General features: G+C 43.9%; 1 protein-coding gene across 1 annotated transcript in view; it reads left to right on the forward strand.

The window, feature by feature from the left end:
• Positions 1 to 26,373, forward strand: part of LOC146780114 (uncharacterized) — a 478,834-nt gene that overhangs the window by 119,699 nt on the left and 332,762 nt on the right. The window contains exon 4 of the mRNA XM_085638050.1: positions 12,977 to 13,095. Within this exon, the coding sequence (XP_085494176.1) occupies positions 12,977 to 13,095 (119 nt within the window). The remainder of the gene's footprint in view (positions 1 to 12,976; positions 13,096 to 26,373) is intronic.

Genomic DNA, 26,373 nt, shown 5'->3' on the forward strand with positions numbered 1-26,373 from the left:
ACACTGTTCAACACAAATATACAAATATTCTGTCAAAAATATTGTTTACCAAATTATCGTGTCCCTATCCTTATAATGGTATAGTACAAACATATCAGAAAACATTTTGTTTCACACTTATATTGTTAAAAAACATATAAAAATAGTGTCTATATATATATAAATATATTTGTGAAAACGGAGTCCCACTCGCGCTCTCGGATGGCAATTGGCAAATAAACAACGAACTTCAATCCAAACAAAGGGAGTTTATTCACTTCATAAACTCACCGCGTCGCGTTTCGCCACTGTCGTGGCTTGTTCACACAACGATACACCGTGAAAGGCACCATTACATACTTTCGCCTACCATAAACAAAGAAAGAGGACTGTAACCTCTCAACATCGCTGGGAAACTCATGAACAAAACGGTCGCCATTTTAGCCAGTGCAAATTGCAATGTTACAAACAAAATATAAATGTTAGATGGCACCATTGTTTACATAGCAAGGGGCATTTTGACATAGAAACAATTGTCAATAAAGTTCTATACTCATTTCGATATGATACATAGATTATCCGTACATAAGAAATACTTTGTGTCACAAAGTTGGGAATAGTTCGTTCGTCTGTTTTGTGATCAATCTTATTATTACGAACAAACTTCACATTATTTTAATAAGATTATCAGTATTTAGATCGACATTGCAACATTCCTGTCTGGTTTATATATATATGCCTTTTGCCCTTAATGACAAAGAGCCCCTTGTTCCACATGATATTGCAAAATTCTTGCTCACATAGGTTCTCAGTCACATTGTAATTCAACCCTTGTTAGTGGGTGATTGAAAAAATTATGGTTTTCTGATGTATGTAAGGCTATCAAAGCATGGTGTCTTAATCCCTTATATCACCCGTATATTAAAATTAAGAACCATATGGTCTTATCTCACACAGAGGGAACCGTCGGATGATCTGAGGAGAAGGGGCAGAGATCTCAATCTGGGTCAGCCATACCACCCTTTCTTCCTTCCTGTTAAGAAGATAATGCATACAAATGTAAATAAGTCATAGGGAAAATTATGACATCAAATTTAAAACAATAAACATTCATTCATTTTGAAGATGTATTGCCATTTCTTCATCAGGATTATGGCCGTTCGGAAATAGGGTACACATGCCTATTATGTGTTTCGACTCCCGTTGTCTAAGTCTTAGAACCCTGTTACCCCCTCTGACTTTGGGTGTGATCTTTTCAATGGCATAGTATGTAAGTTTTGAGGGATCTGAAAAATGATGGCTTGCGAAATGGCGGGCAATGGGATATTGTCTATCCTGGTTGGTAATCGCACGCATATGTTCAAGCACTCGTTTTTTTGCCATATGCGTGGTGCTACCCACATATCAAAGCTTGCAAGGGCACTCCAACACATAGATGACAAAAGTGCTGGTGCATGTCAGAAATTGTGAGATATTCATCATAGTTCCCGTGCTGGTGTTAAAATATGTTTTGACCATTTTGCTATTCCCACAGGCCTTGCAATGGCCACACGGGTAAAAACCTGGTAAATCAATGCCTCTATTCTCAAGATTGGAATTGAGATCGCTGTGAACTAGAGCGTCCCTGAAGCTACGTCCTCTCCTGTACGTAATCATAGGATATGTTGGTAAAGTTTTGCCTATGACGGAATCACTTTTTAATATTTCCCAATGTCGTTGTACAATCTTGCGGACTTGGGTAGAGTGTCCATTGTATGTCATGATCAGCCTAGCTGTTCCCTCCTCTTCCCTTTGTGTTGTAATCATTTCTGGAGGTGCTAAAGTACTGGATCTTTCAACTGATTTGACTCTTTCTGTGGCTTTTTTGAGAACCCATGATGGATACCCTCTTGCTTTGAATCTTTCAATCATTATTTTTTCTTCCTTTTGGTAGTCTGATGGTAAGCTGCAGTTCCTTTTAGCTCTGAGTAATTCCCCGTAAGGGATGCTCCACTTTAAACTGTCAGGATGACTACTCAAAGCATGGAGCAAGGTGTTCCCAGCTGTACATTTACGATATAAAATCGTATGTACAATGTTATTCTTCACTTGGACACATGTATCGAGATATTCCACTTTTTCTCTGCTAATCGTGCTGGTAAGGATGATGTTCTTGTTATTGTGGTTTAGTTTATCGACGAAAAGTACAGCTTCTTTCTCTTCTCCTTGCCATACCAAAAATATATCGTCGATATACCTAAGCCACAATATGACCCTGGTAAAATCATGTTGTAGATCTGCCCTGGCCTTGGTCTCTTTCTCCCATGCCCCCATGAATAGATTCGCGTAACTAGGCGCGAAGCACGTACCCATCGCGGTCCCGTGTTCTTGTTTATAGATCCTGCCATTGAACATAAAAAAATTGTTCATAAGACAGAATCTAATCATGTCTAAAACCATGCCTGTGTGTTCCAGTAAGTCCAGACTCCTACGTTTCAGAAATTCAGCACATGATTGAATCCCTTGTTCATGGTCTATTATCGTGTATAGTGAGTTTACATCCAAAGTTATAAGGATGTAATCTTCCTGCCATACAAGATCTGAGATTCTATTAAGAAAATCTTTTGTATCTTTTACGTAGGAGGGGAGGGTGAAGACAAATTCTCGTAAAAAATGGTCTACATATCGTGAGATATTTTCAAGGGCACTCCCTCTTGATGAGATGATCGGCCTACCTGGGGGATTGTTCCTATTCTTGTGAACCTTGATGAGAAGGTTCACAAGAATAGGAACAATCCCCCAGGTAGGCCGATCATCTCATCAAGAGGGAGTGCCCTTGAAAATATCTCACGATATGTAGACCATTTTTTACGAGAATTTGTCTTCACCCTCCCCTCCTACGTAAAAGATACAAAAGATTTTCTTAATAGAATCTCAGATCTTGTATGGCAGGAAGATTACATCCTTATAACTTTGGATGTAAACTCACTATACACGATAATAGACCATGAACAAGGGATTCAATCATGTGCTGAATTTCTGAAACGTAGGAGTCTGGACTTACTGGAACACACAGGCATGGTTTTAGACATGATTAGATTCTGTCTTATGAACAATTTTTTTATGTTCAATGGCAGGATCTATAAACAAGAACACGGGACCGCGATGGGTACGTGCTTCGCGCCTAGTTACGCGAATCTATTCATGGGGGCATGGGAGAAAGAGACCAAGGCCAGGGCAGATCTACAACATGATTTTACCAGGGTCATATTGTGGCTTAGGTATATCGACGATATATTTTTGGTATGGCAAGGAGAAGAGAAAGAAGCTGTACTTTTCGTCGATAAACTAAACCACAATAACAAGAACATCATCCTTACCAGCACGATTAGCAGAGAAAAAGTGGAATATCTCGATACATGTGTCCAAGTGAAGAATAACATTGTACATACGATTTTATATCGTAAATGTACAGCTGGGAACACCTTGCTCCATGCTTTGAGTAGTCATCCTGACAGTTTAAAGTGGAGCATCCCTTACGGGGAATTACTCAGAGCTAAAAGGAACTGCAGCTTACCATCAGACTACCAAAAGGAAGAAAAAAATAAATAAATAAATAAAATAAAATAATGATTGAAAGATTCAAAGCAAGAGGGTATCCATCATGGGTTCTCAAAAAAGCCACAGAAAGAGTCAAATCAGTTGAAAGATCCAGTACTTTAGCACCTCCAGAAATGATTACAACACAAAGGGAAGAGGAGGGAACAGCTAGGCTGATCATGACATACAATGGACACTCTACCCAAGTCCGCAAGATTGTACAACGACATTGGGAAATATTAAAAAGTGATTCCGTCATAGGCAAAACTTTACCAACATATCCTATGATTACGTACAGGAGAGGACGTAGCTTCAGGGACGCTCTAGTTCACAGCGATCTCAATTCCAATCTTGAGAATAGAGGCATTGATTTACCAGGTTTTTACCCGTGTGGCCATTGCAAGGCCTGTGGGAATAGCAAAATGGTCAAAACATATTTTAACACCAGCACGGGAACTATGATGAATATCTCACAATTTCTGACATGCACCAGCACTTTTGTCATCTATGTGTTGGAGTGCCCTTGCAAGCTTCGATATGTGGGTAGCACCACGCATATGGCAAAAAAACGAGTGCTTGAACATATGCGTGCGATTACCAACCAGGATAGACAATATCCCATTGCCCGCCATTTCGCAAGCCATCATTTTTCAGATCTCTCAAAACTTACATACTATGCCATTGAACAGATCACACCCAAAGTCAGAGGGGGTAACAGGGTTCTAAGACTTAGACAACGGGAGTCGAAACACATAATAGGCATGTGTACCCTATTTCCGAACGGCCATAATCTTGATGAAGAAATGGCAATACATCTTCAAAATGAATGAATGTTTATTGTTTTAAATTTGATGTCATAATTTTCCCTATGACTTATTTACATTTGTATGCATTATCTTCTTAACAGGAAGGAAGAAAGGGTGGTATGGCTGACCCAGATTGAGATCTCTGCCCCTTCTCCTCAGATCATCCGACGGTTCCCTCTGTGTGAGATAAGACCATATGGTTCTTAATTTTAATATACGGGTGATATAAGGGATTAAGACACCATGCTTTGATAGCCTTACATACATCAGAAAACCATAATTTTTTCAATCACCCACTAACAAGGGTTGAATTACAATGTGACTGAGAACCTATGTGAGCAAGAATTTTGCAATACCATGTGGAACAAGGGGCTCTTTGTCATTAAGGGCAAAAGGCATATATATAAACCAGACAGGAATGTTGCAATGTCGATCTAAATACTGATAATCTTATTAAAATAATGTGAAGTTTGTTCGTAATAATAAGATTGATCACAAAACAAACAAACAAACTATTCCCAACTTTGTGACACAAAGTATTTCTTATGTACGGATAATCTATGTATCATATCGAAATGAGTATAGAACTTTATTGACAATTGTTTCTATGTCAAAATGCCCCTTGCTATGTAAACAATGGTGCCATCTAACATTTATATTTTGTTTGTAACATTGCAATTTGCACTTGCTAAAATGGCGACCGTTTTGTTCATGAGTTTCCCAGCGATGTTGAGAGGTTACAGTCCTCTTTCTTTGTTTATGGTAGGCGAAAGTATGTAATGGTGCCTTTCACGGTGTATCGTTGTGTGAACAAGCCACGACAGTGGCGAAACGCGTCACGGCGAGTTTATGAAGTGAATAAACTCCCTTTGTTTGGATTGAAGTTCGTTGTTTATTTGCCAATTGCCATCCGAGAGCGCGAGTGGGACTCCGTTTTCACAAATATTGAAGTGCCGGTTTTGCTCCGCCGGTCTCGCGCCACCCTGTAATAGATTGAGGATACGAAAGGAGGATCTTGGTTTACATATATATAAATATATATAATTATTTTTAAAAGAATGAATTCTAAATAAATATTTTAATATATACCACTATTATAATGTTAATTAAATACACCTCACTAATATTTAATACTGTAAATATATACTTATGTAAACACATATGCATATATATGTGTGTGTGTATGTTTATGTATATATCTATAATGTAACACAATTATTACAAATATATATTTTACTTTATTTTTTGTTCAATGTTTTTAATTTACTACTGTAAAAAGCACACTATATATACTTTTTTACATGGCACACAACTTATAGTAACGATTCCAAAACATTACATTAATAACCAGATTAATAATATTTAAAAAAATGTATGAAATACATTTACATTTTTTTAAAACAAATTAAAATGTAAACAACTAATAAAAAATTCTAAACAAACTTTGATAATAGATTTACTTGAACAGTATTAGGAAAAGTATTGGAGTCTGGGAATAATAGATATACTATTCCCACTCTAGTTTATGCAACAGTAGAGACACTGTAGGACTTCAGAGGGGCTAAATGTATTATCCCCACAACTATATTATGGAAAACAATAATAACAACACAATATTCTCAACAAACATATTACTTACCTAAAAAAATGATATTCTTGACAACTATATTCCTGCATCACAATATTATTTTTCAGACATTTCTGTCTCCCGATATTTACAACTCAATATATTGCCCAAATACCAACTGAACCTGACCTAGACCCTGCTGGTGGCCTCTGCTGTAGTGAATCTTGACCCCACAAGTGCTATTCCTGAGGTCCTGGATGTGGATTCTTGGATGTGTCTTATTATGCTTTTACAAATCACCTTTGAAAAACTGGGACGCAGAAACATTATGAGCTTCAAGACCTTCAGAGAACTGGGAGAAACCTTATAATATGATCCATGCAAGACACAACCTCTGGGCTGAAAAAAAGAGGTTTCTCCTTCTTGGAGCTTGTCAGCAGCAGAATATCTGGTTCTGTAGGCCATCGATGAAGAGGTACCTGACCTTGTGGAACCTACCATCACATACAACCTGTAAATTTGCCCTGCTGGAAAATTCCAAACTCTCACAGAGATTTAGATCTCGGTGGATGGGTTATTCTGTCACAATGGTGATGGACATACCCTCTGCTAAAATATAAATCTCATAGGATATAAAGGGATTTAAATTCCGGTGGACGTGATACATGTCACCGTTGTGATGGAGCAACCAGTCTGCAGAGATCTAAATCAGGCCCCAAGTCAGAAATAAAAATACGTGACCGGGAAAAGTGGCAAAAGTATCAATCCAGCAAGAGAACTTCCCTGAGCATGAATTATGTGTTTTCCTGTCCTGAATGTTCCTGCCTAAACCAACAGGTTCATCATGACCTCATCTAATGCCTATCTGGCTATTTGAAGACTTCTTTGGATACAGCCTGCAGTCTTACCCCTTCGAAGGATTTTCATTTCCATTTCAGAGACTAAGGGCATTATTACGATGTCGGTCGGTCGGACTGCTGTAATCGATGCAACTGCCAGGCTGGCGGTTGGAAACTTGTTGGGGGCATGGTTCAGCATAGGCCATGCCTAATCTCCTGAACGTCAGTGCACTGTGTGCCATGCACCATGTCGTGCATCGCACAAGGTGCACAGAGGTAAGGTGCCGTGGAAGGGGGGCATTACATGTGACCCCAGGGACACTTTTCCAGGGCCCCCCAGATCCCTTTCTGGTAACCTTTTCATGGCAGGGTTCCCACCATGAAAAGGCTGTAAGAAAAGGATATCATAATCCAGCCGGCGTAGCCTGCCTCGGCAGTGCAGCCATTCCTGGATGCTTTTTCTGACTGCCGCACCATCGGTACCTATGATCCTGGCAGAGGCAGCGGTATGGTGCCCAACAGCTGTAGGTCTGACTGCCAGTATTGTAATACGGCAGTCAGACTGCAGGCTGTTGGTGGTCAGACTGCCTATGACGGGCTGTGGCCAGTCCAACCTATGCCATTGTAATCAGCCCTTAAGTCCCAGTGTGAAACCTACGACTGGGTTAAACCTGGTTGGTATATCTTACACACAATCCTCTATTGTTTCCGGCCTGAAATTGCACCTAGTTTCAGGTCTACTGCGGCCACAGCTTATCATGGGTGCTTTGTGATGTTTGGTGCTGATGTTACTTGAATCATCTAAAATTCATATCTCAGTTCCTCTTAATGGATGTTTATCATTTTGGTGTCCTTTTGTTCATTAAATTAGTCTCTAGTTTATTAAATTGGAGTAGGATTTTTACTGAGCTATGGTTTTGAATTTTATTTATTGTTTTAATACTTCTAAATGCTTTACATCTTTTCCTATGTTAAACCTCTCTGCTCTATGTCCTAGCCACCAGGGGTTGAGCTCAGGTTTAAATTACTAAAACCTTTAACTCGATGTAACAAGATAGTGGTGTTATTACTTGTGATTGACTACCATCTACCCAAAATAAATAATAATTGACTCTCCCACATAGGTAATCTGTTTTCTCTGCTTTACTGCCTACCCAAAGTCCACTTGTCCACATTTGATTGCCCTGCAAAAATATTTTTGTTGCTTTTCTGTTACAGACTAGATGGGAGAGGGTAAAGAGCAACTCTGAGAGTTTGTTGAGGTGGGTCTTTGGAGGTGGAAAAAGCATGTGAGGGTCAGATCTAAAACACACATGTACTCATGGAATGCTGAAGGAAAAAGAAAAAAGTAGTTCTCTGAATGTGGACAGTGGAAAAATAAGAAGGATGGCAAAGAGGCTATGCTCGACTAATATTTTAAATTTACTATATTAGTTAAGTTAATTTAGTTAAGTTAATAATCTTTTTTAAATTTGTATACAGTTTTTATTTTTGCCAACGATATTTGTGACACGATATTTGTAACACTCGATTTTAATGTCCATGATACTGTGAACCTTTGCACGCTCCTAGTTACAACACACACACTCTTTAAAGACCATTTGGGCTCTGGGTTGGAGCTCCCAGGCGACCAAGTAACTATGCTAAACTCACCTTTCAAGTACAGGAGTATCCTACTGTTTCTGTGCCCTGCATTAATTAGGACCTCACAAAGAAGTTCCCAATGCATGACAGATATTAATCACAGATTGTGCTTTACACACACCCTCTAGATGTAAGGTGATTTGGGCTTATACTTCGAAATACACTACCAGTGAACTAATGGTATACAAATGCTGCATATCCTTTGAACAAAGTATAATTACAAAAGACTTCTGGTGTTCAAGGAAGTGAATGTCCCCATCACATCAGTCAGGTCACTTAGAACAATTATCAGGATTGATATTTGATTACACTGCAACCAGCTCCAAGCAAAAACAGCGCGATGCTCACTAGGGTGACCACCTCCATCCACATTATTAGAGACACTCTTTCCAATGCTGCTCTTTGGTGTGATAGGCTATGTTAGGGTGTTGTAGCTTTGTTGTGCTTCCATTTAACTAATTACACCAAAACGCCTGAAATCAATGACTGCAGGTGAAAAGTGCAGGAGTGGAGATAATACCCTTAATTATGTGGTGTGAGGAGGTCACACCATTGCTCACATACAGAAGCACTAGTTATATATGGCTCCTGTCTGTACATGGAACTGTCTGAGGCATGTTCTGTACACAGACTGGCTTGGAGTCTGCTTGGTAGAGAGCCAAGCAGACAATCCAAACCATGTCTCCAGTGTGCAGAGAAAAACTTCAGGAAAAGTTGTATGCCTTTGCTGTGCAGTGGCTATTTGCCTTTTCAAACCCCTGTCTCTGTGGTGGGCAGAGGCAAACTCTCAGTCCAACCTCCTGCATCTGTACTGTATATGGGTAAGCTGTGAGACCAACCCCATGGATCTGTAGAGTACAGGGCAGGTTGTCTGTCCAATTCCCTGCACATGCACTGTATGGGTGTAATCTGTCAGTCCAAAACCTCTCTGTCCGCACTGCAAACAAACAGCTGTCAGTCGAACCTCCTGCATCTGCATTGTTCATGGATAAGCTGTCAGGCCACACGCCTGTATCTGCAATCATCAGGGGGATGCTGTCAGATTAAACCACTGTGTCTGGACTAGACAGAGCCAAGCTGTAAGTCCAACTCCCCGCATATGCACTGTACAGAGGTAGGCTGCCAGACAAACCCTACGTCTGCACTGTTCAGAGGGCAGCTATCAGTCCAAAGCCCTACGTCTGCACTGTACAGAGGTAGGCTGCCAGACAAAGCCCTACGTCTGCACTGTTCAGAGGGCAGCTGTCAGTCCAAAGCCCTACGTCTGCACTGTACAGAGGTAGGCTGCCAGTCCGAATGGTTTAAACAGTACCAATTTGTTTATATGCGCATTACCGAGGTAGGCATAAAAAGATGCATGAAGGCTGGGCGCGAACCTCACTTCCAGCAATTTTCATCATCCGTAATGCAAGGGTGCCGCCCATCTTCTACAATACAATAAAAAGTAATGTGCAGGGACAAGGTACCACTCAATGATGACCAGTCCATGCAGAAATCACTCCCACCCCTCGGCTTCATGAAGATTTAAACTGACAGCAAATGCTCCAAGCACACTTTCTGAGATGCCTGGTTCAATATTTACATTTTCATTTTAAAGACATGTGTGGTAAAGGCATATGCATGGTAATGGTTGCATGGTAATGGTATTGCGTTGTAATGACCGCGTTCAAAGCAGGGGCAGTGCCTCCATTAGGACGTTGGGGCATTTCCCCACTCATAAATTGGCCCCCCTGGCCCGCCTATTACATGTAAGTAAATATATATTAATACACATGCAACTCTCAATTTGTTATTCAGCTCGCACCTGCAGCTCTCAGCCTTCAGCCATAGTGTCTGGCATCGGCTGCTCTGAAGGAGGTGGGGCTTCAATTTACATATTAGCAGCATACCAGGGGAAGCGAGCTTATGGCACAAAGTGCACATGTCTGGTTTGCCGGCTGCCTTTCTCTGGCCAGCCCGACATGCGCAGGAGAGGCTTCTCTCCACCTGCACATTCGGGGAGCGGGGGTTGATCAAAGCCGCAACCTTCGGTCTCCTAATGAGCAGTGAGTTTGCCTGCTCAAGCCAATCCTGGCACTGCTTTCATGCAGCGTCTGATTGGCTGAGTGCAGTTTGTGCATGTGAGAAGCACCGCGGGGGTTGGAGGCTCTGCTCACAGAGCATAACCAATCACTGTAATGGTTTACTGTGAGGCCATGCAGTGATTGGCCATTACTGCAGGTGCTGGCCAGGGCTGCTCAGCCAGCCTGTCTGTTCCTTCCCACAGCCGGCATCAGCAAGCGAGATGGGCCAGAGCACACCTGACCTCGTGCTGCTGAGGCCAGACTAGAGTCTGTCCTGACTGACTCCTTTGAGCCTGTGTTACCGCTAAGATCCCTCAGTGGACTCGAATGGGCAGTGGTCACAACAACACTAAGATAGCCAGTAAGCCACTTTAGGCAGAAGTAGGTGGCACAATATGGAACTGGGGAAAGGAAGGGCCCAGCGAAGGCAAGGGTTTAGTGGGTGGTGGGGATAATGACGATGTTGAGTTGGGTTGGGTTCGGTGGTTGTATATTGTTTCCACTACCTATTGTTACATGCATAAGTTACTGACTTTTGATGATAAATAGACGATACCTGTAGCTCAGATTTACTGCCAAATCAGATTACGCCTGCCAAGTTGAACTATTTCCTCTCGTAACTTTCCCCTTAACTAGGACTAAACATAAATAGTAGTCTGTGCTTTCATGATATGGATGGTCGAGTTGTGTATTTCGTTCCAGCAGGCCCAATGTCAGCCATCTGAAACTGGCCAGAGATTAAACCATGCATTACTGCTAGAACACATCACCCAAAGACAAGTGTTGGAACACAACTGAGTCACGTTGAATGAAGGAGGGACACTTTTAAGGAGCTCCAATCAATGTGCTTGGTGATGAGGTCCTAGCTAGTTGAGTGGCTGCTTTTTACGGATATTTTTCAGTTGACACCTTTGTTGTGAACACAGTCCTATTCTTGGAAATAGAAGCTTTTATTCTACCGTTGGAGGTAAAGTGGGTAAAGGGGTGGCCCGACCTAGAGCTGTATCCAGACTGAGTACTTTCATCTCTACCCCCTTGCTTGCCATTCAAACCTGAGCGCTTTTCAAGATCTCTAAGCCGTGGTGATAATATCAGAACTCTAGTGCCTAGTGCTAAGGTGTATTTCACTCCTAGCACTGGACAAACGCTACCCATTCCGCAGGGTATTACATCAGCAGGATTCACATTATGGGCCTCATTACGATCGACCGCCATCGCAGCGGGATGGAGACCACCTGACAAGTAGTCGACGATTCCACCCTCTATATTATGATGAGACTGCTGGGTAGGCAGTCAGAAACATGCCTTTTTCTATTGTGGCTTGTGCTGCTGCCCAGAAAAGGGCTGCAGCTTGAAAAAGCATGTTTGCAAACATCCATGCACAGTGTGCATGGATGTTTGGGGGGCACAACATGTGCCCCCCTGGACACAAAGCAGTGGCCCACAGGGGACGGGGCCCCAAAGTCCAATTCTGACAGCCTTTTCATGGCGGTGGGACCACCATGAAAAGGCTGTTGAAATGTACATCATAACCTTAGGCTGTACCTGTGCAGGCCCCACCTTCATTGTAGGGATTATTGTGTGACCCCCACCCCGACGGGCTCCTTGAGCCAGTCGGAGGTGGCGGTCTTCCTCCCCACCGTCTACGTTCTGACTGCCGGTATCGTACTCCGGTGGTCGGACCTTTGCCCTGGATGTCATCAATACTGGACAACCTTGACATTCGGCCTTCCTTGCCTCCTCAGCATGTTAGAGTGCCGGTATAGGATTCTTCTTGTGCTTCTGTGCAAGGGAGAATCGTTATGTGTAGTCTTCTCAGCCCTGTGCCCCCAACAGTCTCAGCAAACTTTAGCAGTGTCCCGCACCACTGGCGGAGGGGAAGCGTGTTATGTTATACTGTAGGAAAAATACCCCATCGCATCCAACTGTCGGGGGCAGACCCGCAGCATGGGCAGTGTAGTTTGCCTAGCCCTGCAGCACTCAAGTGTCTCAGCAGTGCTTCAGCAGCGTCTGCTGCGGGGGAGGGAGGGGGGGGGGGAGTGCACTGTGAAACACAGCAGGGAAAAGAGCTCCCCTTAGGTATTGTTATCTCAATGTCTCTTATGACGTTCTGTGGTTATACTGCATAAGCAGATACCTACGTCATCATTATATGAAATCTCTTTATCGATGTCACAACATCATAACAACACTTTCACTATTGCTTTATTAACCTTCTTGCTCTCTCAAAATTGCTTGAAAATGCACCATATTCCCACTCTTTTTTCCAAACTTTTCTCAGGGAGACAACCACACCGGCTCATCCGTCCCCCCCCTCCCCCCCCCCTCCCCTCCCCCTAACTCCCTTATGCCAGTCGGGCTCACTCACTACTCATGTTCGCCACAAGGCGCTCATCACACACTTGTATGCCTCATCAGTTTCAAATGTCACCAGCTGCCACTGGTTAAAGGGTTGTTTCACCCTGGTTTAGTCTCTCATTAGAAGTCTCTTTCTTTCAGCCACCGTCAGTGCAGAAGTGGCCGTCGAGGTAAAGATCACCAACCAAGAGTTCAGCAAAGAGCTGACGGATAGTAACAGCGAGGAATATAAAGCCTTTGCGGACAACTTCAGAGCTGAGGTAAGACAAGAGCATGTGTGAGAGGAGGGCTGCCAGAAGAACCATCGAAATGTGTTATGCTCCTGTTTAAAAGTTTGTTTTTAGTTCAGTTGCGAAACAAACTGATAAAAGGGCCAAATAATATTAGCCACAGTCTTTTAACGAAGGCTCTCTGATACAGAGGGGTTCTTTTCGATTTCCCACCTTTCACAAGAGCAGATTGACAAACAAATCGAAAAGCTCGTTAACAAATGCGCATAGTGCCATGTGGGCAACAGTTCATTGGGGAACATTACAGGCATTTTGCAGAGGTGATTTTTTATTTCTGTAAACGTGCTAGATTAATAAGCGTTCACTACGATAATAGTATTGATTTTTATACAATTCATGCACACAGAGGCACACATCACACTGGCACACATGGAGCACGCCCACATGCGCATAGACCGGCAGGCCGACAGACGCCATTTTCGTAGACCAGCAGAAACGTAGGCAGTGGCACACATGCACATCAACCCTGTAGAGCACGGGGCATAGAGCGCTGCGCATCAGCGGAGCACAGAATGATGTGCTGTATGAAAGACTTAGGGGCATATCATCAAGCCCCGGAGATAAAATTATCGCCGCTTTAGCGTCGGTTTTCAGACGGAAAGCGGCGATAATTTTATCGCCTAATCAGCAAGGTCACGCTATCGCGTGAATCCTTGCATTATCACCCTTTCCCCCAACGCACATCTTTGCATCTCTAATGAGATGCAAAGTGGGCGTTCCTGCCCTGACATAACTGGAGAAATGTCGCTAAGCGATATTTCTCCAATTATCAATGGGCACGCTAACCTGCAGAGCGACAAGCAAAGTAGCGATAACCTCTGCTTTCCTTACGCCTGCTTCAAAACTGACTTAGCCATGATATCCGATGTAAGGTGAATATCATGGCTAAGTATGCCTTGCCCTATCAGCAAGCTTTCGCCAAACCTTGTGCGATTATCGCTGTATTTCCAGCGATAATCGCACAATTGGCAGCTTGCGCTCTGAATTTTATGGCTTTGGAGTTAAGCGTTGCTGATAGCACGCTATCTCCGCAATAAAATTCAGAGTTGGCCGGCGATAATTAATCTTGCGCTAAGAGCGCTGAGCGATAATTATCGCATGTCCTTGATGATATGCCCCTTAGTGATGTACATCAGGAAAGTGCAAAATGGTGTGCACCACAGAAGCATTGGCGGATGTGCCCCAGCAGAGCAGTGAGCAATGTGCCTCAGGGAATCATTGGACAATGTGCCTCCGGAGAGCATCGGATGACACACTCATGGGAGCAGTGTGTGACGTGCATGGAAGTAATAGGTACAGTACATCCGGTGGGCACTGGATGTTGCAAATGAAATGAGCATTGAATCCTATACTACTGAGAGACAATGGATGAAGTACGGTGCATAGGCACGGAAGTGTACACATTATTGGGGCATACCATGATGTGCATTAGGTGGCATAGGGCGATGCACAAGTGTGGAAACATGTTGTTATGCGACTTGTCATGTGCTACACCTTTTTCCAGCCCTGGACTTTTGAACCGTAGTATTTTTTTAGGTGGGAGAAATCGGAGTACTTTTAGTAATTCTGCATTACTCTTTCAGACAGAATTACGCATAATAATTCAAGTATTCCCCTTCATGTAATTTGCGGGAACGATCCTGAAGCGAGAGCACATTTCACTATTCATGATCTGCTGCATTTAGCGGTTTCTTAGTACAAAATATATTCTTGCATCCATTTTGGATGAGAGGGAGCTCTTTGTGCTAAGAAAATAGTGCTAAATAACGGTAGTAAATTGTGAAAAATCCTACCCCAAGAACACATTTAGTGAGCTTGAGTGCCTATTTGTGCTCACTATTCCGGCACTGTTGCATTTAGTACTATATCCCATACATTTTGTACTCAAGGGGGGATTTTTATGCTGAGAAAAGTGCTAAATGTAGAATTGCTCTCTCATGTAATTTGAGCGTATTCTCATGAAATTCTTAGGTAATTCCACATGTTTGCAGTACATGGAATTATGCAAGTTATGTCCACCTCCTAGTATTTTTTTTTGTTGACACTTTTAAGCCAATGGGCTATAAACTTTACCTAGAATGGAAAAAGAAAATCTCAAAGCCTCAATTTAAACATTCCTGTTGGCATAAAAGCCAGAACTCATTGAAGGTCTTGACAGATATTGAGATGGACAGAATAATTGAAAATTATAAGAATTCTGCTAATTTAAAAGACTACTACAAACGTTGTAATCACATGATGTAAATATTACAATCAAATGGACAGACAGCATTTCATAAAACAGTTATGAAAATACAATTGCATGGTTAGGTTAGCAAAAGAAGGCTTACATTCAACAAAATGTTGGCGGTTGACAATGTTCCAAAAGGGATTTTTAAGAACAGTGATGCCCTAAATACTCCAGTAGCCATTGCCAACAAAATAGTACCCATTAAGAGTGGTGAAAGATTATTTAAGCATATATTTATGAAAAAAGTGGTAACATCAGAGGTGAACTGGCTAGTGATGTGGGGGGAGGAAGCAGTGGTGGTTTCAGAGACCTATTGGGTGATAGAGTGTCTAAATCAAAGCATTAAAGCTTCTGTCCATTGACATGGTGAGACCAGCATATAGCAACTTGTCAGACTTGGTCCCGCTTAGATGTGTGTTCTGCCCATTTTGAGAAATCCATCAACTGTGTTGTAGAAGTGTGCATAGTGCAAATTATGAATTAATGTCTGAGTTTTGATCTACTACTTAGAGAGTTTAAAGTGGCTTTTATACTCCCACTGTCAAAGAAACCGTTCCTATGCACTGAAGGGCCATCAAACTTTAGACATGTCTCGCCACTACCATAGCTTTCAAAATTGTTGGGTAGGGCATTTACTTCTCAGCTTCGAAGGTTTGTGGAATTAAATAATAATTTGTTGTTGGACGATGCACAAGATGGACTCCGAGCAGAGCAGGCCATTGAACAAGTAGTGATGCTAGTAATTGATGACTTACGAATAATAGTTGATAAGGGGACAGTTAGGGGCAGTTTTATTATCAGATCTATCAGCCACTTTTGCTGCCATTGACCATCACAGACTCACACATTGTCTATCCAGTGGTGTGATAAAATGCATGGCACTGCTTTGAATGGCATCTTTTCTTCAGGACAGAACTCAAAAAGGCCAAAATCTGTACTTCTTTCCATCCCAAACTCTTTCATTTACATTGTTCTGCTCCACGGATTCAGCTTAACCCCACTTCTTTGAATTTACACTTACATCTCTAGCCAGTGAACTACACCACTTTTGGGCAATCGATATATGTCTGCTGATGATACACAGCTGGTATTTAACTTACAGCAAAATCAGCATACCTCTGAGCTTGGTCTCCCGTCTCCACTGTGAACAAACAACCTTAATCTGGATGAGGATTTCAAGTTGATCTCTTCCAAAGTGGAGATTCTGCTTACAAGCAGAAAAGTAAATCTCTGAAAGCTTTGCAATGGGCAGGGCCTATTGGTAGTTGTTCAGATTTGGAACCCATTGTGAGAAACTTAAGCATGATGATGGGTGATAATGGTAATTTTGATAATCAAATTGTAATGGTGACTAAGGGCCAGATTTTTCGATTGGTGGGCAGCCTGCCCTCCATCAAGCTACAGAGGAGATTACTTCCAGTGGTGATTTCTTTGTCTTCAGAGGTACTACCATCTTGGCAGTTCCTCTGAAGCGCTTGCAAGTTTGTTGCATGGCTGCCATCTTCAGCATGCCTAACCTTTTTATTTATCAGAATGAAAACATGCAATAAATCTCTATAATGAAACGTGCCTGCTTTCGGCATATGTGTCAATTTGTCATCAAGTTTTACCTCTTAGCGGTGGAACTGCTGATGAGGCAAGAGCATTAATGTTTATGATGGTTGCACATTATAGGACATACCTGCTGTCAAAATGGTTCCTGTGAATATAAAACTCACTTTCTATCAGAGATAAACTACCTAACAACTAATACTGCTTACGAACACCACAAGCAAGCTCAATTTCTGAAGCATGAAGATGGTAGCTCAACCAACTGCGTGGTCAGTCTTGATGAACAGCCCATTTTAAATATTACCTCCGTTAGAGAAGGTGCAGAACATCAAGCAGGAAATATCGAGCTACCAGAATAATTTAGCCAAATGTTAAGGACTAAAATATTGACATAATTGTATATAGGTAAGTATAGATTTACTGTACATAACATCGCATATATGTATCTTGATAACATGTGTATCTTCAAGGTACATAAATGTGCAGTTAAGAAAAGTAAACCTGTTATTATGTGGGAGCCAAACCCCAATAATCATCTGAACGCCAATATTTTAAACACACTGGGGTATATTCACAAGAACGCGTGATAACTACCGAAAGAGTAGCCTAACGCAAGTCTCAACATCGCACCCCATCGCGGTAAAATTACGCTGTGCCAAACAAGTATTCACAACGTGGTAGTAGCATGCCAGATAAAAATGCAAAACTCGAACGCAAAAAAACATGCGATGAGGCCAATCGCGGTACAAAAAGGAGCGCACACCAGCCACAGGCCTGCAAATACCACGTGTCTGGCAGAAAAATGCACCATAAAAACCACAGAAATAATACACCAGAAAAAAGTCAAAGCATGTAGCAACATGGATGCACCCTGACCCAGCGCAGAGGCCAACGTGAACCCCACAAACCCCCACAGACCACCAGCAAGGAACAACGGGGTTGGGGAAGGCCAAGGAGAAGAGGGAGAGGAAGACGGTGTGCAGACCGCAGGAAAACAAGACCAGCGTCACGGAGGTGACAGAATACTACCAGCAACTGGCCCACAAGCAGACCACCTGGAATGCAATCGGAGTACCGAGGAGGCCAATCCGGGAGGCCAAGAGGCGCCGGCATGACGTGACAACCTAAACCAGGCACAAACCCGATGCCAACAGGAAGGCAGCAACAGCGACAGGAGGTGGCAGTCCTGCGCCACAGGAGGAGCTGGAGGAAACCGAGGCCACAGTCATCAGTGTGGAGACGGTGCAAGGAGTAGGTAGTACAGACACAGCTCGAGAGGACCTAACACAACATCATCAGGGAGAGCAACTAACAGGGACGGGGGGACGGGGGAGATGGCCACAATGACACATGCACAACGAGGCGTAGCACACCCACAATTACACAGCATCATGTCCCTGATCCCCTTGGCACACTGCAGCACACCCGCATAGCAAAAACAGCACACCCACATTGACGACAACGTGGTACAATGCGCATAGCTGACACTGCAGAACAGAGGACACAACTGGCTCCGCGTATGCACAGAAACATGCCTACTACATCTGAAAGAGCAGGAAACTGTGAAATGGAAATGTATGCGTACGACCTCACATCTATCATGTAGTCCAAAAGTACACTGTCCTGCAGCAAAATTCAGCACCTCACAAACAGTCACAATGTACATGAAGACCAGAACAATGCGCAAACATACATGTCAAGACAATGTCAACATGCATCTCCCCTTCACTTTTGCAGAGGGGCACACAACACCTCCAGGAGAGCACAGAAGACAACACATCTGTGATGCCGGAGAGGACCACCACACCTTCGACACCTACGCCCTACAACAGACCATGGACATCCCACGCAACCCACCACCAGGGCCCGGGCAGCCAAGCTACTCAGAGGTTGACACAGAGCCTACAAGAGACCACACAGCAGGAAGCACCTGCAAGCACAGCTGGCTCACGACACTTCACCCACCCACACATGGCACCCCATTGCCAAGTGTCAGCACGCCAAAAGGAGGTGGCTGAACAGACGTGGGTGGGGTCCGAACTCATGGAAGGCGAACTAGATCACATACGTTGGTGTCCATTACACTTCAGGGACCACCCACACAGGAGACCCACACAGCCATAGAGACACATGCAGATGCACATTCACAGTAAAGAACCACGCCCAGGGGCAGGCAAATAGCAGTCACACACACACGTTGACTCTGCCTACGATGGCCCAGCCCACTCCCCTTAGGAATTGAGTGGCTGACGACAAAACATATTGTCCAAGCTCCAACCAGCTGCCTGTGTTGACATGTCTGCATCCGCAGTACATGGCACCATGTAATGTCGTATGACCCGGGGCACTCATGCATACAACAAGACCACAAGGACACATGCAGATATCATGTTGAACTGGTTATGGGCACGTGCGCCCGGCCCCTTTATTGGCAGGGCCACATGTACAGTGACGCCTCTGCTGGTGTGGGGTGAATGTAAGCCAGCACGCACGGAGTGTTTGGTGCTGGCAACCACTTGAACAGTGGACACCAGTGCAACAGGAACTGAAAACACCTGCATAACAGAGTCAACTGTTGAGCAACATGGAGGGAGCTGGAGAAAGTCAAGAGGACACACAACATGCAAACAGAAGTGTCCGTGAGTTGCAGTGCACTGTGGTTGGGGCACTAGAGATGAGCGTGCTCATGTGAAGACAAAGTCTCGGATTGTGTCCCTTCGAGCTATTCCAGATGTAGATGCAGTGGGGTGTGTTAGACCTCCATCAGCTTCCGCAACAATGTCCCAGGTCTCCCACACTGCTTGAGATGACATTGCTGCGCAGCCTCTCCACCTTCTGCATTCTGTCCATCAACTGTTGTTGTTGCGCAACCTCTCCACAGCACAAAACATAATCAGTAACAGATGATGGCTTGCGGTGCACTGAGTTAATGGCACCTGGTGTGCTGAGCAGGGTATCAGTCTGATGATGGCATCCACGACTGGCGTTTTGCAACTCCGTAGGTTTATCAGGACCACCGTTTCGACTCTGGCAGATGGCGGTTGGAGGTTGTCCTGGCGGAGGTGGTGTGTGCCTCCTGCGGTGATGTGACGTCCAGGCCAGTCAGGAGTCGATTTCTTGTGTGAGCTCTGGTGGACCGCAGTTGAGGTCGGAGGCAGCGGATAGCGCAGAGGCCACAGACACATGGCATTGATGACACTAAGGCCATCGCCTCAGAGGCCAGCCAACACCACAAAAGAAGGGGTCCCGGACATGACCAGCACAGAGTTAGTGGCCCCAGATGCACAGCGGCTGGCACAGGCACCCTGCCACGGGATGGTGACTTGCGGTGCATTCAGATGGGCCATGCCACCTGAGCGGGTCCTCATCAATGTCCAAAGTGTATGTTGCGGAGGACAGTTGAAGGTGTCCTTCAGGGCATGAGGTGAAATGTCTGATGTTATCCGGAATCAGCAAATGGTGGAGTGGAATGCCACAACCCCATTTTCGCCACAAAGTCAGTATCACCGCCATGATGGCGACGGCAACCCCAAGTCCATGGAGTCAGTCGCCCCCAAAGACCAACCAGAAATTGACCATCTTTCTCGGGGAAAAGACATATTGGCACCGGGGCTGAAAGGGGATGCAGTCTGCGATGAGGCCTGTACAAAGACATAAAGTCTTCCATAAATAAATCGAGGCTGAATTTGAAGGTGTGTGTGACCTATTTGACCGCAGTGTAGGCCAGGGGCAGCGGTCAGCAAGGGCCCACAGCCACCTGTCGTTGGGATGCTATGCACATGGTTGCTGCCACCTGACCAAAGGGAGTACAGTGAAGTGGAATCTTCATTTTCATGCTTTCACTGACAATGTATGATCAAGAGTCAGTTCCAAATGTGTGACCTACTTGTCCGTAGTGTAGGCCGAAGGCAGTAGTCAGTAGGGGACCACACACCTGTCGTTGGCTTGCGATACACAGAGTTAGTGGCAACAGGGCAGTTGTTGGTAGTGTTCGATCACCTCTGTAACAATGATCCTATTCCCTCTGGACTACAACACGTCATCCTCTCACGCCTCTCCTTCCATGCGAAAATATGTAATCTGCCTTTGAAAAATCGATGTTCAGTTCCAATTCTGTGACCTACTTGTGCGCAGCGTAGACCGAGGGCAATAGTCCACGTGGACCCACAGACACGTGTGGTTTTGATGCTTTGCACAGAGTTGGTGGCACCATGTCGAAGGGAGAACACTGATGTAAACTCTGCAATGAACATATGTACTCTGCCATCGTGTAATCAAGACTCAGTCCCAAATGTGTGACCTGCATGACCGTGGTGTAGGCCGGAGGCGGCAGTAGAGTACGTCAACGTGAAAGGACTCCAGCGGGACTGTGTCGTGGAGGCCGTGATGGTCTGAGAGGCTGCTAAGGACGCAGTCCTCAGGCTTGGAGCTTGCGCAGGCACGTGGTGGGCCATCCTTGACACACGCCGGTCTCGGAAGGTGATCAGTGTGGCCTGACGTCTTCAGGGTCCAGCGGGCCGGGGTACGGCAGGCGCACAGGATCACAGGCAACTCCGCTCACGAGGACGGTGTCGGCCTCGTGGCGTGGTGAGAGTCGACGCCCTGGCAGAGATGTTGGTCTTTCAGGAAGATGCCCAAGCCCAGGGCTACGTGCTTTTAATTCACACCCCTACGCTGACCTGGCATATGCCGGGCCATCCCACTCCGCTCACGCTTACGGAGGGGACGTAACAGGCAACATTGCCACAAACTCCTCCACTGGCTGGGGTGACATGGTTGCGTCCACTGTCCAGTACACTCCATACACCAGCGGTGTATGTTGCCATGCATATGGGTGTGTTCTGCATGCTGCAGTCTGTCCAGCACATCTCCGCCACTCTTGACATTGTGTACTATCCCAATCATGGTTCTCCTGCCTCCTTCACACATGCCTGGTTGCCACCTCTCCCCACATTCAGCCATTGTGTGGCTGAGGTACCATGCTGTTGATGGCTCATGTTCACAGCTTGCCAAGGTTACTGTTGTGAGTTGTTCTGTCGTGTCTGGTGGGTGGGCATGTTGTTTTGCATGTTGGTTGTGATTTTGTGCTGTGTGCATTGCCAGTGTTGTGAGTTGCATGGTTGTGGAGTTGAGGTGAGTGGGGTGTTCATTTTCTACTTGCCAAGAGACTGTGCATTTCCCTTGTTGCCATCCTGGGAATGCTGGGTGCTGATGGACTGTCGGAGGATGAAGGTATCATGCACACTGGCGGGGAATTTGGAGGCAACATTGGTGGAGGTTCCATGGTGTTTGGTTGTTGCCTGCACATTGATGTGAGACGTGTGCTTTCTGTTGCGGTGTTTGTGTGCTGTGTCACTAGGGGGCACAGGTAGGACATGTGTGCTGTGGATTGCCCCCAACATGTGCGTGCATCCAGCTATGGCGTATGGTCCTTGCTAGGTCTCCTGCGGATCCTGCACATTATGTTGGATGTATGGGGACTGGGGTACCAGGCTGATGGTGATGTCCAGGACAGGTGTGAGTGACTGGGATGTGGCTAGCTGTGTGACTCCTCCAACTCTGGCGGGTGTTGGTTGGGGGTTACCAAGGGCCAACAGGTGCAGCACAGCCAGTAGCTTTCTATGTGTGGGATGTTGGTTGTCCGCTGTGTTGGTGCCGTCAGCCTGTTGGGCGTTGTTGGTCATGATGCGTGTGATGGTTGTCCTTTTGAGCCTGTAGTGGGCAATGACATTGTCAGGTGTTGGGTCTGTGAGTTTCCTGGGGGTCCGCTGTCTTTGTCTGCGCTGCCTCTGTGGTGGTCCGGGGGGGTGTTCCGGGTGCTGTATGGGGTCCTGGGGTGGTGGCGGTGGGTGTTGTGGCCCTCTTGGGTGACCAGGCCGCATGACCAGTGGCTCCATGGCATCTGCTGCCCTTCCGATGTGCCTGTGAGCTGGGCTCCCTTTTGTGGTGCAGGCTGTGGTCCAACTTAGAACCAGGTCAGAGCAGGTGTTATTTTCCTGCTGCTAACGCGCCTTATCGCCTGTTTTGTGTTCTTATCGCAGTTCTGGCTGTTCGTTGGGGATGTTGTGGAGTGGTGTTGTCACGGCTTTTGTCACGGGAATGCCTACTCTGCATCTCATTAGCGATAGTTGCGGGGGTCATCCGTGGCGATGTTTTTTGCGGCTGCTATCGCGGGTAAACTGGTGCTGTGGGATGTTAACACCATCTTGTGATTGGCTGCGATAAAGTGCCATTAAGTCGGCGATATATCCTTGTGAATATGGCCCCCTGATTTTTAACCTAATTAATTTTTCTCAATGGTTTCCAGTTGATCTTGCAGTTAGACACTACACTTGTCTTCAAATTCACAGACATTTAACAGATAACACAGAATAAAATATGGAAGTACTCATAACTGAGTTATAGATCAAAAATAGGGAAACTAGATTTATTACAGAATTGTTAATAAGTGTGGTACAGAGAAAAATGTATAAAGCGCTATGAAGGCACAGACGCAAAAATATAGAATCACAAAACTTAGTAAAATCCCTATTTAGGCAAGTCAAGGCATATTCTAATAGTCAAACTCATAAAGACTACTGTCAGCATCTCAATAAGAAAAGTCTAAAACAAAATGGGCATAGTCTTCGGAGGAAAATGGAAAGTCACCCACAGACCCCAAAACCCAGAGGATTTTATACACAATTCACAAATAGTTATTGATAGAAGCTGCAAATTCAGCATGGTATGATTATAGTTGGTTCGCATTTGCAAATCAGAAGCAGCTACATCATTCTTTACAGCTTTAACGCTAACCCATTACTTAAGGTAAGATAAATATTTCCAGCTACTTCCTCAGCAAACTCAGTCCGGAGATGCACAACACAAAATGAAATATTTCTTAACAATGGCTCATAGAATCATATTCTCTAGCATGCGTGCATCAGAACTTCCAGTAGAAGTCCTTGAAAATGAATGATACTTTAGGTACACGATTGAAGCTTCATTCAGAATACATGCTTTTAACACAGTTGTCCGCTTTTGATGTCTTTTCACTTGGTGTTCCGTAGAAATGAGGGGAGAGATGACTTGCAGCGGGTCACTGATTGGCAGAGGGATTGAGTAGGTGCCAGATGAGCAGAACATCAAAACTGCATCAATTTTAAAATAAATGGTGTCTCACACGAAAATGTGTTATGACTACTATACATCATAAATTACACTTCCAGGCAAGGTAGTCAAATAGTTTCAAATGCAACATCATCAATTCATCGGTTCCCATTAAAATCATTAATTCTCACAAATAATTTTCTCAAAATAATTTTACATTTTCACACATTGATAAAAAACTCTCACAAACGCCCTTCTGATTATTTTTAAATAATCACTGAAAACTCCATTAGTAACTTTATTAAAACCCCATTAGTAACTTTATTCATCAGCCATTAGTTCTTTGAAGCCTTCATTTTTTTGGTTAGTTGGACAAGCTCCTCCATCCATTTCAGCTGTTGGAACACTCAATCCCTGTAATTGTATAGCTCAAAATCCATGGGCCTCTTCCTTTTCCTCTCATTACTTTTCCTCTAACTATTATATATACTGATCAGACTTTCTAACAACTTTAATAAGAGAAATAGAGAAACTGCACAAATCATTATTATTATTATAGACGTTAGAATGGACTGCAGAACCCCAACACCAATACTACTCAAATTTTCACCCACTTTTCTAAAAACCACTCCCTATCGCTCTTATCAAGGATCCCACAGCTTGCCATTAACCTAGTTCTTCAAATTATCTAGTCACATGTGTCAAATTAGTTATGTTAGTAGTGTAAGAATCAATTGCTCCTCTATAATCCTGAGTGTAGGTACATCAGTTGTCTGCCTTCATTGCCTTACAGACTCTGCCCTCTTTCACTAGAAGAATGTCTAGGATGAGACTGTTTTGCATCACCATTGCTCTGATTGCTAGCTTCTCTACATTTAATACTTTCTTTTAAAGACCCTCCTGTATCCACAAGTCTATCTACAACTATGGACAACCATCTAATCTTCTCATAATTAATATCTGTTACTATTGGAGGAATAATAACTCCCAAAATATCCAAAACCACCTGCCCAAGACTTCTCTTCTCTCTCCATAAAGTATGTTCCTCCTCCAACTCTTCCACATGATAATTTCTAGGGAATACTTACGCCAGCTAACATGAACCCACCTACTTATTTTACAAATGAAAATGTTCAGTCTTTCCACAAACATAATGAATTACCCTCAGAATAGGTTCACCTCCAGCCAAAAGATCACTTTCATCTACAAAATCTACACTCTTGCCTTTCATAGGACTATGCCTTACCATACACATGTCACCATTCCTTTCCCATTATGTCTTCAACTTCGTATGTAAATCTGAAAACCTAAATTCTTCTTCTTCTTTGGTTTCCTCCAAACCAACCTTCTGTTGTTTCAAATTCCTTAATATTTTTACCTATTTCATAATATTGTCTAATAAAAGCATGCTCTTCCCTACCCAGCAAACATTTTTTTCTTTAAGATCACTGTACAGACACTGCAAGAAAGCAAATACGAAAGTTCTAACTGAACATAGGTAGATCCCTCCCCAGCTGATGTAGGAAGGAAAATGCTGACGTAGCACCTGCTAACTTTTTACTATCTCAATGTATTCTTTAATCATTTTAGTATACACATGATCTCTAATACCACTAACCAAATGTTATTCATGTACTGGTATCATTTGCTTACATTCTTTATGATTAGTTGTAATTGCAACATCATTAGTATGATCTGAAATATTTCCCACAGATGCAAATGAGCACACGAATAGGCTATCTAATATTAATAATGCTAGTAGTACCACCAGCTAAAACATGAGCGTACACTTTGCTCAGACTCTCTCCCATCTGCTTCTGAAGGGTGTATTTTCTACTCTGATTTTTAATTGCAACTTGCTGTTGTTTTGATGAAAGACTCCTTCTTCCTGCTGCCACTCATGCTTTGCTCTTTTGCATTGCAACAGCTCTTCCCTCAGACTACTCAGCAATTGGACTTACGAGGTTTCAGGTTCTTCATCTGACCTTTCGCTCACTTGAAACCTTTGTTCCCAACTCTGCACTAGATCATCAACAGGTTCAGAAAAACCTTCAACCCCACCCCTTTGGATTTACGCTGCAATGTTGGAATTGGCTATGACCTTGATCAGCAGACGATATATCATGGTTATCTGTATCCTCCTCTGCTTCAGCTACTCTCACTCTCTTTGTATGAGCAGAGTGGATCCTCTGAAGCACTCCAGTGCACTTGACTGCAAAAACCATTGTTAACATGACTTGAAATGGTCTCTCCAGTGTTCATCAATGCAGCCCTTAAGGACATGTTTCTGGATAACCACCTAATCATCAGCATTCAAACCATCGCAGGGTGTATCCTTGTAATCTTCTCTGGCCACATTCAGGTTGTCAGAGACAGAT

The sequence above is a fragment of the Triturus cristatus genome, chromosome 12 (assembly GCF_964204655.1).
Source record: "Triturus cristatus chromosome 12, aTriCri1.1, whole genome shotgun sequence".
In the NCBI taxonomy this organism is placed as follows: domain Eukaryota; kingdom Metazoa; phylum Chordata; class Amphibia; order Caudata; family Salamandridae; genus Triturus; species Triturus cristatus.